The 16,374-nt window shown below is 40.6% G+C and overlaps 1 protein-coding gene across 1 annotated transcript; it reads left to right on the forward strand.

The window, feature by feature from the left end:
• The first annotated feature begins 581 nt into the window (after positions 1 to 581).
• On the forward strand, positions 582 to 12,245 carry LOC137298181 (uncharacterized). The gene is made up of 5 exons (XM_067830334.1): positions 582 to 701; positions 8,585 to 8,726; positions 9,428 to 9,579; positions 11,033 to 11,135; positions 11,929 to 12,245. The coding sequence occupies exons 1-5, from the start codon at positions 656 to 658 to the stop codon at positions 12,128 to 12,130; spliced, it is 645 nt and encodes a 214-aa protein (XP_067686435.1). The 5' UTR covers positions 582 to 655; the 3' UTR covers positions 12,131 to 12,245.
• Positions 12,246 to 16,374: the final 4,129 nt, after the last annotated feature.

Genomic DNA, 16,374 nt, shown 5'->3' on the forward strand with positions numbered 1-16,374 from the left:
GAAATTAAATCCGACGTGAATCAACAAGCGACCCTGTATTTATAACATCGACATAAATGGAATATCCACAGAACTACCCCACCTCCCTGGGCCTCGATATGTACGTGATACTTACGACCTCCTCTGATGCAGATAGCACCTTAAGCTGAAAATCTATTGAACGTGTTTTTTTTCATAGACTTTTCACGTTCAGCGAATATTTGAAATTTCAAGCTAACGCTTTCGTGTTGGATGCTAAACACAGATATGTAATTGCAACCACCTGGATACAGGCAGGGATCGATATCATCAATATTTCTGAAACTCTACAACTTCGTTCACAGTATACAGGTATATCTTATAATGAATGCCTGTGACAGAATGTGGCGGCAGGATTAAAGCTCAACCGCTTCCTCGCCTTCCCTGCGATTTGTAATTGAGGCAATGACTGCAGCGTAGTCGTCCATTCTGCAGTCGGCACGTCACCGGCAGCAGCAACGACCTATCATCGTCTATTGTTCTCGATATCGATATTTATCTTTAGGGACGCAATTCGTCGCCATGGTGACGGATATACAAATACTCTTTCAGCAGAACCACCCATATCGGCTAATACTGTGGTTGGACCTGGTTATACTAGTATTCAGGAGAAATCTGGTGAAATAGGTTAAGAAGGATGAATAATACTCCGGTGCAAATTATGTTTCTAACCTTTCTAGCAGGTAAGTGGGATTTCTGTTTCATGATCTGAATGAGTTAAAGTTTAACTTCCTGTTCGTTTCAGCCATAAAGCGATAAAATGCTGCCACTCTTGTGTACGCTTCTCAAAATTACCATATTTTTAAAAAGAAATAATTCAAAATGTTATATAATTTAACATGGATCTGTTCGTTGGTTCAAGGTAGGTAATAAAAGATTGCTCCAAATACCAATTTATTTTATTTATCTTTTACCATGATATTTCCTTTCAAGGCTGAATTTTGATATACAATTATACGGATTTCGTGGACCCTATCAACATGTCAAGAGTCCTCGCGGGAATTATTAGAGTCCTGGGTCCTGAACCACAAAGCATTCGTAATGTTACGACATGTCGCAACTCGATACTTCGCAATAGGCTTTCAAATGTCAAAGCGCTACGAACGCTTTGTGGATTGGGATCAGGGCCTGGATTTTCGAAACGTTCGTATCTCTAAGAATTCTTAACTTTCATCGCAGTCAATGAGTTAATGATGGGCTTAAGAAGTTCGCAGGGCTACAAACGTTTTGGAAATCTAGGCTCTGTCCTAATACACAAAGCGATCGCAGCGAGACGACATTGGTAAGCCCATGAACTGCGGGATGTCGTAACAAGAAGAACTCGTTGTAGATCGGCCCGTAAAACTGGAACTCTAAGATTTGATAATTATGACCAGGCGGGATCTTTATGCTTCAAGAATTCGGTGCAGTGGCCGTTGTCGTGTATCCGTCGGAACGCTGCATTTATAATTCTCTTTTGTCTACTTCATTTTCTGCCACATTCACTCTCCGACTCATTCACAATAACAAATATTTACTTGACTCCCCCCCCTGACAAAATGGCATTCGCTCAGCAATGTTATATACGGTTCGCGCATTTAAATAATGCATCAGTATAAATAAATAAGGAAACATCAATATATTTGCGATTTTTCTAAAATTAGAATACTGCTTTTACTCATCACCTATGACTAAAGAAGTAGTCTGTACATCCAGTAAAGACGCAGTCTCAATTCATCACTGTGCTGTGATGTAATGTGGTGTGTCACTTCTCAAAGAGTTAATGATATATAGACACCTTAACATAGAAATTTATTATGGTTAGACCTGCTGAAATAATATGACGCTTAACAGTATAACACTTTGATAGAATATGTTTAAATTTTTCAAACTGATCATACAGTCCTCCAGTTTACACTTGTAAATAAAAAACACTGGCCAATAGCAGAATAAGTGAGGCTCGCTGACGTGGTTGACTCATGTCATCGTATCCTCATTGGGAAGAGCAATGCTAATGCTGTTGATCACTCTATTGTATGGTCCAGCCTCGAATATTTACAGAACGCCGCCACATAGCTGGAATATTGCTGAGTGCGTCGTGAAACTAAACTTACTCACTCACTCATGAGGAGTCTTGTTTAGAATCCATATTTCTTCAACAACTTACATGCAAGCTGAGTGATGTTTTGTGAGGCTGAATTTGGTGACATATCCCACCGGGCTGGATCGTTGTGCGTTATGTACATCTCTAGATTCCCTGGGCACACTGGTTTACGACATGTCGTCATTCAACCGGAAATCTTGCAGACTGCGACGGTAAGCACAGCGAAGGAAACAAACAAACAAACAGAAACAACGAATCAATTACTGGTCTAAGAAAATTCAATGTACTCATTGTATTGGGGGCCATGAAACACCCGGTAACGACATGATCAACGCATGTCGATCACAGTGCACTAGGTACCCCGATCTGTTTTTTGTTGTCGTCTTGGTAAAGGGTATATACAAATAAACAATCACCGACTTGATTCTTTCAGTGACACTACAATTATCAGTGAAGCAGATATTCAGTGGTACTATCGCGGTGCAGTCGTTATTGAAGACATTCAGGTTATAAAGTCGAAACGACTTCTGAGAAGTGCAGTAATTACACACATAGCGTGGGAGTTTGGTGTGGGTGTGGGAGTTTCCTCCCATTATGCAGTCAGGCAGTTCACAGACCCCCAAAACAACATTTACGGTTCTATTAACAGATTAGCTACTACCTGTTATCTACACATAATAATGGACTAGTCCAAATAAAAACTGAAGCTACATTATTTACTTTGAAAGATGGCCGAAAAGACTTTGAAATTTTATTGCTGCAATATATAAACAGTTGATTTTCATTAACATTTGGGTTTAACCTTCTCGTCTAACGGGAGTTTCAATCCTCATATTGAAAACATTGTCAAAATGGAGCATTTCAGAAATTAAAGTTACTGCTAAATAGAACAACCCCAGTTTTTCTTCGGGATTTACTCCCTCTTGTAGCAGGCAACCGGACAAGCGTTTCCATGCTTACTGTAGTAGTTAGCATACTATCTAAAATATGGAATAATATTCCCTTAGCTATTAGGAATTGCGACTCTGTTGATCTATAGGTCCATGTGAAAGAAAAATGTGCTCCCAAATATTATTCGAATAAGGAAGTTTAATGTATTGCACACAAGATTAAGATATGTTGAGATGCTAGTGTGTGACGAGTATGATTAAGATATATGACGAGCACTCTTAAATATGATATATTTAAAAAAATATGTAAAAAATGACAGTGTGGACCTGAATGTGAGAATTGTTTTCATTACTTTCATGAATGTCCATTGTATACCAATCAAAGTAAATTGTTACAATCTTTAGAACACTGATTTGTATTAATGCTATCTTTATACATGACAATGCATATCTCTCAGTTACTGAAAAACAGAATGTTTTCAAATATGTAAATATCTATCTGTGTGATTACACAATGCCATTTATCTATATCTCTCAAACAAAACGTTTCTAATCACAACAAAGTTCAAGTTACACACAATCAAACTTTTCACTAACGAACCTGTTTGAGACTCGCCCTACTCTACTCACTATACAGTGGCATTCCAATATACCCATAGGTGGTGCCCTAATTAACCTTCTACTGCTTGACAAGTATCAGATGAGCCAGCGCAGTGAACACGTTTGTGACAAGCAGGCGGGGCAAGTAATCTGGACGAATACACATGGTTCATACAGGTAGACTGGCCATTAAGCCATGCATACCGTGGCGTGAAGTCAATACCGTTATGCCCGGGTTTTATTCCCGACATGGGTACAAAGTGTGAAGCCTGTTTCTAGTCTTCCCCTGATATTTCTGGAATGTTGCTAAAAAGGGGCATAAAACCCAACTCACTCACTATCAACGAATAAGTGAATAACTCACGACGGGTTTGAAATTCACCGACCGTGATAGTGACGTGTCGCTTAAGCCCGGTTGCCTCTGCTACTGGTTATACTCTTGTACTCAGTTCTGGTGTCTGTGGTCGGAATATTGCTGGAATATTGCTGAATACCAACTCACTTACTCACCTATTCGTATCCTTACGCTTGATATATGGTTTAACGCACTGGGGAGTGTCACGCTCAGAAACAGCGTTAGAAAAAGATATAGGTGTATAGACCCTACTATGGAATCCGAGGAAGGACATTGGGGCGTTTTCACTATGTCACCCTCTCTGGGTGTGGTGGGCGAGCTGGCTAAGGCGCCAGGCTAGTGATCCTGCGAGGTTGTGGTGTCAGGGACATTGGGACAGTGCACAAAGCAGTAGCCACGTACACGTGTATTGGGTCCCATTCTTGATTTTGACGTTTTTTCAAGAAGGTCGGGAAAACACTTAGAACATTAATTTTGACACTCATCTTGCACCACACATTTTTTTAGTGTTTGTTTCTAGTCGTTTGTTGTAAAATGAAAATCGTATACATGCAAATTACATGTCATACATCAAACATCTTTTAAAGCGACTACATTCCAAATAACTATGGTTGTGAGAAAGTGCAAATGGTGATGCACTCTCAAAACATTCAATAATATCATATCAACATTGATTGACTCCGATAAATCTCCTAAATGTTTTAATCGTAAATAAAAACATGAAGATCCCCTACTTTTTAAAGAGTATATGACCAGATGGTGACCACATAAATATGTGCAAACATGTAGTTGCGGGTACAGCAACGTGCAGTGAACTTGGACAAAGTACTGTGACTATGTATCCCCGTCCACCCAGCTGTTAATGGGTACCTCGTTAGAATGAGAAAGCCACAATAGCGGTGCGTCTAGTGGCTGCAAGAGTTGTATACTCCCCTGGGAGTTGAGATTGAATTACGATGTGCTGTTGAGATTGACATCCAGTGATCGAAGGAAAAATACCAGCGCCTTGAGCATGCACTGGTGCGTGGATATGTGCGCTATATAAATATCCTATATCCTATATGTATCATATCCTTAAAGAAACAAGGAAACAGAGGCAAAATTAACCAAAGCGCGACAATGCGACAACGCCACATTTCGACCATTGTCGCTGTGTCGCATTGTCGCTGTGTCGCATTTTGACAAATATGTTTTTCTATTCATCCCAAGGGTAACATTCGATATAGCGACAATTTTCAAGGTCAAAATATGTCGCGTTGTCGCATTGCCGCGCTTTGGCCAATGTTGCCTCTTTTTGCATGTTTTTGAGAACGCGACAATGCGGCAACGAGACAGTATCCCTTCTAGGATTCCATACCCTGCCTTATTACTATAAAGGATCATGTTTCCCATCCGGTTAACATAGGCACGATCTCATTATTTTTTAGCACCTGCATATCTAATTTCTGAACACACAAAACGTTGAGATGAATCTGTTTTCCACATTACATGAAAACCTTAAGATGAAAATTTGTTCCCTAAATCCAGTAAGCAGTCACTAGTACGTATGTAATAGCGTATGTATGTCATGTATGCCGCTCTACTCGAGTCAAGATTGTACTTGTATCTGTTATACGCTGTTTTGCGGGAACCAGATGTGTTTAGCTCTGTCAGATTCAGCAGAGTAAAACACAAACGTATACCTCACACTATACAAAAATAAACACATGAGGTATTTCTATTTTTATTATCAACAGCCAAGAATATCTCCAATTAAACTTTATTCTACTATTCCAAAAAAAGAAACGCATAGGCGGTTTGTAATTTTAAAAACCTTTCAATTACCTATTGCGTTCCAACAATCGTCAATCCTAGAAAGTGTTGATAACATGATTTTACACAATTGCACAAGTCAAAAATCGATGTTACCTGAAAATGTTAATTTTGATGAGATTTTTTACGAGGATTAGAAAGGCATCCACACAAAGCAACAGAATTCACATTTCAGTTGAAATTGTGCAGCAAAGGGCATTTACTGTCTGCCAATAAAAATCCAGATTACATCCAGAAACTGGCATTCGTTTTGAAGAAGTTTCAAGGAACATCACCATTGAAAGAGTGCATGCTGATATTACCAATCTTCTGTTGACTGGCGTCTGAATGTTAGTCTGAACAAGATATCATGGCTTGCAGTTCGTTGCAACCAAACAGGTACAACAAATGACCGTCCCCGTCCAGGCAGACCTGGAATTACCACTGCAACCCAAGATCAGTACATCCGAATAGTACAGTTGCGTGATCGTACTGCCACGGGTGAGACCACAGCAGCCCGGATGCCTGGACCTCAGAGGAAATCCGGTCAAACTGCACGGAACAGATTGGTCTGCGAACAAGAAAACCCGACGTCTGGGTCGTGCTACGTCGTCACCATCGCGCTCAACGTCTCCACTTGATTGTATAGAAATTACCGTCTTCTAAACTGGTGTAAAATTTCATACGAGTCTAAACTGGTCTTTGAAGGGCATTTAGAAGTGAAATGCATAAGAATGAAGATTTTATGGATATCAACTTCTTTATATGAGAACACAACGTTTCAGAGTTAATGCTTACTCCTTCATCAGGACGTTTCAGAGTTGATCATCAGGATGATGAAGGAGTAAGCATTAACTCTGAAACGTTGTGTTCTCATATAAAGAAGTTGATATCCATAAAATCTTCATTCTCATGCATGTCACTTCTAAATGCCCTTCAAAGACTTGATACGACATCAACATGGAGATGATGCAGTTCACCTGATGAAGGAGTAAGCATTTACTCTGAAACGTTGTGTTCTCATATAAAGAAGTTGATATCCATAAAATCTTCATTCTGAGTCTAAACCGGTGTAAAAAAGTCTACACGTCTATGAGTGGGCGAGTTATACAGATTTTTCGTTTCTTTTTTTGGATAGTGTCTTTAAGTCTCAATATCAATTTACAGGCATTCAATGGAAGTGTTGAACTGCCTGTTTCAACCTAAAATATTGTGCGCGATATCCGAACAAGTAAGATTAGTAGGTTGCTCTAAAGAGCCATAATTGAGCATATCTTACTGACAGACAAACTACGTATCTACCAATATGCCGTTTAAAGAGCTTGTGCTTAATAATTCATACTGTGACCCAGTATGTCTTTTATACTGCTATTAATGAGCATTATAGTTGTAAAGCCTTGTCACTGTATTCACGAGGACAACCGCTCACATCTGTCCAACCGCTATCGATCCACGCGTGACGTTTAGTGACACACATACCCACCAGACGCTGACAAGACACCTTTACAGTACTAACCCATTCTCAGTCGTCTGGATGAGTCAAAGGTGGTCGATATCGCTATGTCACTGTCACACTGTTTATAGCAAAACAAACGTCAGTTTTAACGATCAAGCGGTCCTAACTGTATTCGTTTCCATAGTCATGTAGTGGAGAAGGTTGAGAGAATGCTTTCTACTATTCTCCTTTTTTAAAAGGTTAAGATATTGTTTCATGGGATTTAAATGTGATCGTTCCTGTCTTAGCACTGGCTTTATGGCATTAGTGTTTTCTAATCAAAATTATATACGCTGACAATATATCACTCCATTGCCGCACCCAGGACATAGATCCCACCCTTGTGAAAAATCACAAATGGACCTTTTGTATTAGAAATGACGTAGCAATACTAGTATAGTATATTGTATCTATGCTTAAGTCGAATGTTTGTGTATATACTTCACTACGTCATTTGAAACTGGTATAGTGCTAAACTTGTGACTGCATTGTGAACATAATATTTCGTATGTGTCAGTTTATGTCTGCAGAATGCCTTAATTGTTAGCGTAAACAGAAACATACAAAAATAGAAAATATACAAAGAAAAAAGTAAAGAAAGAAGTGGCGTTATCCTATATTTATTTCAGAAAAAGTTAAATGCTGCTGAATAATTGTATATATGTTAGGTCTTACCACAACAAACACACCTCTGCCCCATGTGCGTTCATCAAGGCAGCACGTGGCTGCAGAAATAATTGGCTTAATCGGCTGGATCAGTATCACTAACCACCCGTGAACATCCGGATTAAAATTGGTCTTGTTAACCCAAGGTGTCTATTGGGTCATCCAAGACACCGACTGTATTTGTTTTCTGAATCAATACGGTACTGAATGAAGAAACCCAGAATGCCAGAACAACGACAACACAAGCACAACCACTACCAACAACAACAGCAGCAACAATAACCACACACAGACACACACCACCACCACCACTTCCAACAACAACAGCAACAACCACACACAGACACACACACACCACCACCACCACTACCAACAACAACAGCAACAACAACCACACACACACACCACCACCACCACTACCAACAACAACAGCAACAACAACCACACACACAGACACACACACAACTGGTATAATGCGGAGTGTCTCGTTAAACAAACCACACAATCAAACAACGCAATGAAACGGTGACACTAATTGCCTGACGGGTTTTTGTTGTTGTTTTTACATCGTATATGTGTCCACACACCGTCAATGGGTCACTCAGTGGTTCTCTTGTACCTCCCATAGCCGGAATATTGCTGAGTGCGGCGTAAAACTGAACTCGCTATAACTCTTGTACTTCCAGGCGGCTACTCACACCCCACCACATCGTGTCCCTCTGCGGCACAGATAGCCTCCTGCGACGGCTCTCACAACTACCACGAAAACTTCGAAGTGGCAGTGGACCCTAAGTCGTGGACGACGGCGGATATGGACCGAGTGTGTTTGTAAGTGTATGCTTATAACCAAGTAGCTGATCTGAAGAAAAAGTATAACTCAATGACGTAAAATACTGTGGACAACGATTTGGGTTCCTAAGAGCTTTAGTTAACATCACTGATTGTGATTGATTATAATTTCCCTGCGTGAAGGAGCTGAAGATATCGGCCTTTCTCAAATGCATGTCAAGATTTTGAGACAAATAATGTCTATAAGTCCCTTGCATGGGACCACACTTAAAAACCGATGTTATGAGGCATTTGAAAGGCATCTACAAGACGTGCACAAAAATTAGGTGAATAACTCGGCATCTGTGTGTCTATTCACTTAAGGAAGGTCATTTGGAGTAAGAATATATTCTGAAACGTTATGTTCATCACATTGTATAAGCTGACAACCATAAATTGGGACCCAACTTGATGAAGATTTTGGGATTTGTGCTTCCTTTCCCCCTCAAGTTGAATTGAACTGAATAATCACGTTCCTGAATTGTGACTCATTGACCTTATGTGTCAAACATATGCATGTTTCTTATGAAATTGTTGATGCTATCCGTCACACACACATGGAAAGGCAAACAAATTGTTATCCTGATGAGAACGTTAACATTTCTTTTTGCAAATCCCGCAGGGAACTGCATCCATCATTTTTGCGTTTGTATCTGTTGGTATGGTGAATGAATTAGATATTGCATGTCTGATGTTCTCAGGGACACCAGCAAAGAGTCGTTCCTTAACTTCTTCACGTGTAAAATCTCTGCTGAGAAGCAGTGTATCGGTTCCAAAAATCAGGATCTCGTCCTCAACGTCAACGTCATTCCTGAAATCTACCAGTTCGTCTGCCAGGAACACCAGCGAGGCAGTGAGTTGAACTCCTTTTCATCTCCGTCTGCCAAACCTTGTTGGTCTGTGCGATAGATCGTGCCATGACCCTGTCCGTCTGGCACAATGACTCTGTCCATCTGCCCCTGTCCATCTGTCACCATAACCCTGTCCATCTCTCACCATGACCCTGTCCATCTGGCACCAGGACCCTGTCCATTTGGCACCATGACCCTGTCCGTCTGCCACAACGACCCTGTCCATCTGTCACCATGACCCTGTCCATCTGGCACCACGACCCTGTCCATTTGGCACCATGACCCTGTCCGTCTGCCACAACGACCCCGTCCATCAGTTTCCATGACCCTGTCCATCTGTCTCCATGACCCTGTCCATCTGTCTCCATCACCCTGTCTATCTCTCTACATGACCCTGTCCATTTGTCTCCATGACCCTGTCCATCTCTCTACATGAAACTGTCCATTTGTCTCCATGACCCTGTCCGTCTGCCACCACGACCCTGTCCATCTGTTCCCATTACCCTGTCCATCTGCCACCACGGCCCTGTCCATCTGTCTCCATGACCCTATACATCCATCACCATGACCGTATCCATCTGTCACCATGACCCTGTCCATCTATCACCACAATCCTGTCCATCTGTCACCATTACCCTGTCCATCCGTCACCTTGACCTGTCCATCAGTCACTATGACCTTGTCCATCTGTCACAGTGACCCTGTCCACCGGTATTCTTGAACCCGTATATATGTCTAATTGACTATGTCCATCTGTCGTTCTTACCTTCACCACCTGTCTACAACATATTTTAATTTCTTTACTAATCCATGTCCATTATTTCACCTTCTGGTTGTCATAGTTCCTGGGCATGCTAGTAGGTTGTTTCTCTCAAAAGCTGTGCCCATTTGCAGTGAGGACCAATGTCGATACAGGAAACTCGCAACTAAGTAACTTGTGTCATATGTATAATCCGGACATAGGTCGTTTTATCAGGGCGCCACGTACATGTAGCTGCATATTTGTGTTTATTCACCATGAAAATGTTTCTGGGTCCAAACCCATGTTGTCGTTGATAAAATAAAGAAGACCTAGATAGTGTATAACGTCTGGTATCCTACTTATGGTGCTGCCCGTCAGTAACACACAAAAAGGCAAGTCAGGCGCTCTCCTGGTGAGAAAATCAACATTTTCGCAAATCTTGCGTCTAATATCTTTTTCGTATTAACTCATGTCCACCATAAACATTATTTAAGCATTTTAGGTATTGGATATTTACCCTCTGAACAAACAACGCCCCTGTCTTACAGAAAGTGGCGGTAGGGTATTCTAGTGGTTAATGCGTCCTGTCGTCACGCATAAAACACGTGTTCGATTCCTAAAGTGGGTACAATGTGTGAATCATTTCTTGTGCCATTGATATTACTGGAATATTGCAGAATGCCGCCTATAACATCACTCACTCACTCTTACAGGTGTGACAGGAACGTGCGTCACAAACAACAAAGCTGCCATAGAGAGCTGTTACAACACAGCCATATCCACCATCACCTCCGCAACAGCCGACATCAAGTGCGAGTAAGTATGCAACGGTCGGCTATGATTCTTTCGTTAAAGTACGGTCATGGCTTGTTTCCTTGATTGGAAAGGGGTTCAAAACTCCCATCGCCCGACGCCCGGGACAAGTCAGTTTTTTGGGGGGCAAGGAAATAATGCTATGTTACTTGGCCGTGAGCTACTAGACAATTTCCACTTATGGTTTCAAACTGCCAATAAACTTGGATTTTGTTTCATTCTGCTCAAAATGTAGGTAATAAATTTTGGAAAAAGAAGTATAAAGTAGAGTTATCTTTCTTTGCTTTTTTCATACTTAAAATCGGGGCAATGGAAAATTAGTCTGTGGCAAGTGGTTTTAAAAAAATGTCTGAACCCCTGCTGGAATCAAAACTGGGATGAGGTGATCGAAGGCAAAGTTTTAGCAGTTAACCTAGGGACCACCTGTGAAGATCCGGGTTAGAATTGGTCTTCGGCTCGACAGGATTTGGTTGACTCATGTCATCGTTCAAAACTGGGTAGATCCATACTGATGATGCAGATCACTGGATTGTCTGGTCCAGATTCGATTATTTACAGACCCTCGCCATATAGCTTAATTATTGCTGAGTGAGGCGTTAAACAACAAACCAACTAATAAGCCAAAAGAGGCCGGACTCGTTCACTCGCACGCCATAGTGTCAAAACTGTGATATTTCTGCAAATCAACCATTAGCTGTGATGAGAAGAATACATGAAGACTGTTTAGCTGTTTCCTTCTCTTTCATCCTAACGTTCATGTGACGTATGTTCAGCAGAATTCCTTGCATGTTTTCAGATTGATGGACGAACTGGAAAAGTGTTATATGAGTAACTTGTCAGGGTGCTCTACCAACACCAAAAACGTCGTAGACATCATTCTGCACAAGATGCGGCCACTCCGGTGCGGATGTGACGTCACCAAATCCTCGATATCGTTCATCGTCATGGCCGCTGGAACTGCCATATTTCTTTCGAAAAGGAGCAGTATTTTGTCTTAAGATCGACAAGAGTTTAAGGAGGAAGACTGGGGGGATATGATGTGAATTGAGGATCTGTTTATGGGTGACATTAATTTGTTCTCAAAAGGAGGGTTTGTAACTTTGATTTACAAAATGTCCAAATTGATAAAAGAATTCAGCTTGTTGTACCAAACATGACTTTGGTAAAGCAGCAGTAAATATTTCATTGCGCAGATTTAAAAAAATGTATCATTTGCCGAATTAATCACAGAACCATGATTCTGTGATTGTCTCCATTTCCGCTATACTATTTCACACGTTATTATCTAAGAATACTTATCCAAGACCTTGACTTTAACAGAGTAACTTTTACCCCTGATTTACTTTAATGCTGAGTATATTACAATTCTAAACTGTTGAAATTTGATAAATTTTTATTTTTGAGCATGGATTTGGAAAATCAGGTCATTTGTGCTGCTATTCGCGTCTCAAATAGTGAATGAGCACGTGTACCGCGTGATTGTAAAACTGACTAGCATATAATATTCGAAATGTTCTTGATTTTGTAAAAAAAATATTTTTATGGATAAAATATCCAAACAAACTCGGTTTTCGAGTATGGACCGAAGTAAACCTGGTCTCGGTTCTCTGAATTGTCAACAGTGTTGATCGATCGGGTATACATGTAGATCGACGGGGTATACATGTAGACAGTTCCATGCCAGTGTTTACTTCGTTTCTCCTGGCGATGCGACAATATGGTCTTTGGAACTTTCCGTGAGTATAGTACAAGCAAATGATGTTCTTTTCAAACTGAGAACTGCTTTTGAAATATATATTTATACTATCTACAAATATTCTACGTCATCGGAATAGGCACTGGTCTTATCGATGGTACTTGGGGCCTGCACACCGTGACATACATGTACTGTCCTTACTATTTGACTTAACTAAAGAGTTTTGTTCAAGTTCTGGGAGAATGTTTTAGTTGGAAACTGGTCGTAAGTGAGGTTATGCCTGCGAAACTTTCAAAACATGTCAAACAGCAAGACAGCACCGGTAGCGTCTGAAAACAGTTCAAGGTGACTAAATAGTTACATGTATCTTAAGCAAAATAGGATTGATGCAGATGCACGTCAATGTTTTTTTTTTAATGCTTTGCCAGAAAAAAGAATATGAATATTCTTTGACCATGACGTGACGTTATTCCTGGTGCGCCATGACTTCAGGAACAACTGACACGACCAAAACCATTTTTAACGTCTTATATCAGTGACGTTCTGGTTGTTACAAAGGTTTCAAAGGCCGCGAGTAGACATAATGAAAATGTAATATTTAGTATACGTTACGCGTTCTTATTTGCAATGTAATACCATAACTGATAGTCCATGATAGGCTGCAACAGTTTATTCCTGCTCTGCGATAGGCTGCAACAGTTTATTCCTGCTCTCTGATAGGCTGCAACAGTTTATTCCTGCTCTCTGATAGGCTGCAACAGTTTATTCCTGCTCTGTGATAGGCTGCAGCAGTTTATTCCTGCTCTCTGATAGGCTGCAACAGTTTATTCCTGCTCTGTGATAGGCTGCAGCAGTTTATTCCTGCTTTCTGATAGGCTGCAACAGTTTATTCCTGCTCTGTGATAGGCTGCAACAATTTATTCCTGCTCTGTGATAGGCTGCAACAGTTTATTCCTGCTCTGTGATAGGCTGCAACAGTTTATTCCTGCTTTCTGATAGGCTGCAACAGTTTATTCCTGCTCTGTGATAGGCTGCAACAGTTTATTCCTGCTCTGTGATAGGCTGCAACAGTTTATTCCTGCTCTGTGATAGGCTGCAACAGTTTATTCCTGCTTTCTGATAGGCTGCAACAGTTTATTCCTGCTCTGTGATAGGCTGCAGCAGTTTATTCCTGCTTTCTGATAGGCTGCAACAGTTTATTCCTGCTCTGTGATAGGCTGCAACAGTTTATTCCTGCTTTCTGATAGGCTGCAACAGTTTATTCCTGCTCTGTGATAGGCTGCAGCAGTTTATTCCTGCTCTGTGATAGGCTGCAACAGTTTATTCCTGCTTTCTGATAGGCTGCAACAGTTTATTCCTGCTCTGTGATAGGCTGCAACAGTTTATTCCTGCTTTCTGATAGGCTGCAACAGTTTATTCCTGCTCTCTGATAGGCTGCAACAGTTTATTCCTGCTCTGCGATAGGCTACAACACTTTATTCCTGCTCTGTGATAGGCTGCATGCTGATTTGTGAAAATATGTTATATTATACGGCACAAATTAGAATTAGCTACAGACGAAATTGTAAATGAACCAGACCAAACACCTACTCGTAGCTACTCGTTCCTTTCTGGTTACGGGAACAAGTGGTTTCGAATGACAAAAACACTCTCTATTGTAAAACGCCGTGTACACCAAGTGCGCGCATGTACACGTATGAATTGTGATAACTCTCTCAGGGTAATGTCTGTAATGTGATGGAATGTTTCATGTAGAAGTTAGCAAACATGCCAGATGGAAAATAGCAAATGTCATTGTTGTTATGATAATGTTTTCTATAGCATCTTTGTTAACTTGCAATGTTAACCGGGAAACCAGCACGTTGTCATCTCGGCTGTAATTTTCAGCAGAGTTCATATATACTGAAATACTCAAGAAACGCAAAAAGGCTTTGAGTTACAGGGCTGCAACCGGTTTACGTGTTACACTAAAATACGCTGACTATGCTGGTTGTCCTATCAAATAAAGATGGGTATTGGTCTCATTCGAACGCTGAGCTAACGGAAAGAAAGAAAGAAATATGCCCGCGTTAAAAAACATAATTGTGAAAAATATGTCCAGTTTCTTGAGAGTTTCTGTATGCACTGTCTGCCGATTTATCGAAGCGCTGAACTCCCTGGCTTTGTTGTGTAACCCGCACCTTGTGCTAGGTCAGTATAATGTGATCATGGTTACAAAATGATTATATTTTGACATAATTTTTTTATAAAAGGTGAGAAAATATTTACCAAATTGCCAGCTGATACCTGCTTGAAAAACATGTGATCACGCTGTGGAAATTGTTGTAAAGGGAATTATGTGACGACAACTACTTCCGGTTGTCTGCAGAAAAGAAGCAAGAAAATGACGTTAGCCACAACTCGCTTTTTTTCCGGAGAACTACGAAGATGCCATCTTTCCTAGGTGTATTCGTGACTCCAGGTAAACATTAATTTTGTCAATTATTGTCAATCATCTTTGTGAAAACCAAGAAAGAAGACGACTTTTAAAGAATGATCATTTAACAAATACACATTCTGGGAGAACCGTTCGATGTGGTCTCAGTTCGACTTTGTTCATGAATATGCCCTGCCCTGTGAATGTTTATAGAGATACATAGCGACGTTTCGTTGATTTATTGTACATCTCATTATTAATGCACACTAGTTCAGCCAGTCCATAACAGTCGATCCGTTTCACTTCTTGTCTGCACCTTTAAGTTCATGTACATCAGTCATAACAATATTGTAAAAAGGTATTTTCTAAAAATGAGATTGTGTTTGTATATCGAATATATAATTCTCTGTAAATAAACCTTTTATAAAACTTGCTTTGCTTATATGAATAGACAAATATGCATCCCCAGACCGGATTAAAGTTTACATCATGGTCTGAGGAATGAGAGACGAAAGGTATCGATTGTCGCTACCTGATGCAAACATTTATCGGTAGTAGTCTCAGGTAATGCATTTTACCTCTGTACGGTTGTTAGATATCACGTGTTTCTTAGGAAAATGGATTTCCTCGTCCCGAATACGACCTAAGATCCCATTATATATTTTAACCATGAATGTTACCCAATGTAGTCTGGGCACAACACGTTATACATATATTCAGAATGTTCGTTGACAACACCGGGGAAAGCGTGGAATACATTCGTAACTACTCGTCTCCGTCCGTGTCCTACAAGAAGCGCCATCCGGCTTGCCGGAATGACACGAGTAGTTACGAATGCATAGAATCAGAGACCATATAATAGATTATATGGTCTCTGATAGATCGGATGTCAACTGTCGGTTCATATCGCCTATGTCTCTATTTACTTAGCCGTTGCCAGCGAGTACTGAAAAGCTCATGTGTGTTGTTAGGTAACAGAGATACGTGTCATGGCTGAACGTAAGTCTCTGTCACGTGCTTGATTTCGTTTTCTTGTTCCCCGAGGGCTGAAATTTTAAAATCAGCGATAATGATAAATGTCCAACATGCAGTGGGACAGTGAGTGAGTTTGACTTTACGCCGCTTTTAGC

Source organism: Haliotis asinina, chromosome 10 (assembly GCF_037392515.1).
Source record: "Haliotis asinina isolate JCU_RB_2024 chromosome 10, JCU_Hal_asi_v2, whole genome shotgun sequence".
Taxonomy (NCBI): domain Eukaryota; kingdom Metazoa; phylum Mollusca; class Gastropoda; order Lepetellida; family Haliotidae; genus Haliotis; species Haliotis asinina.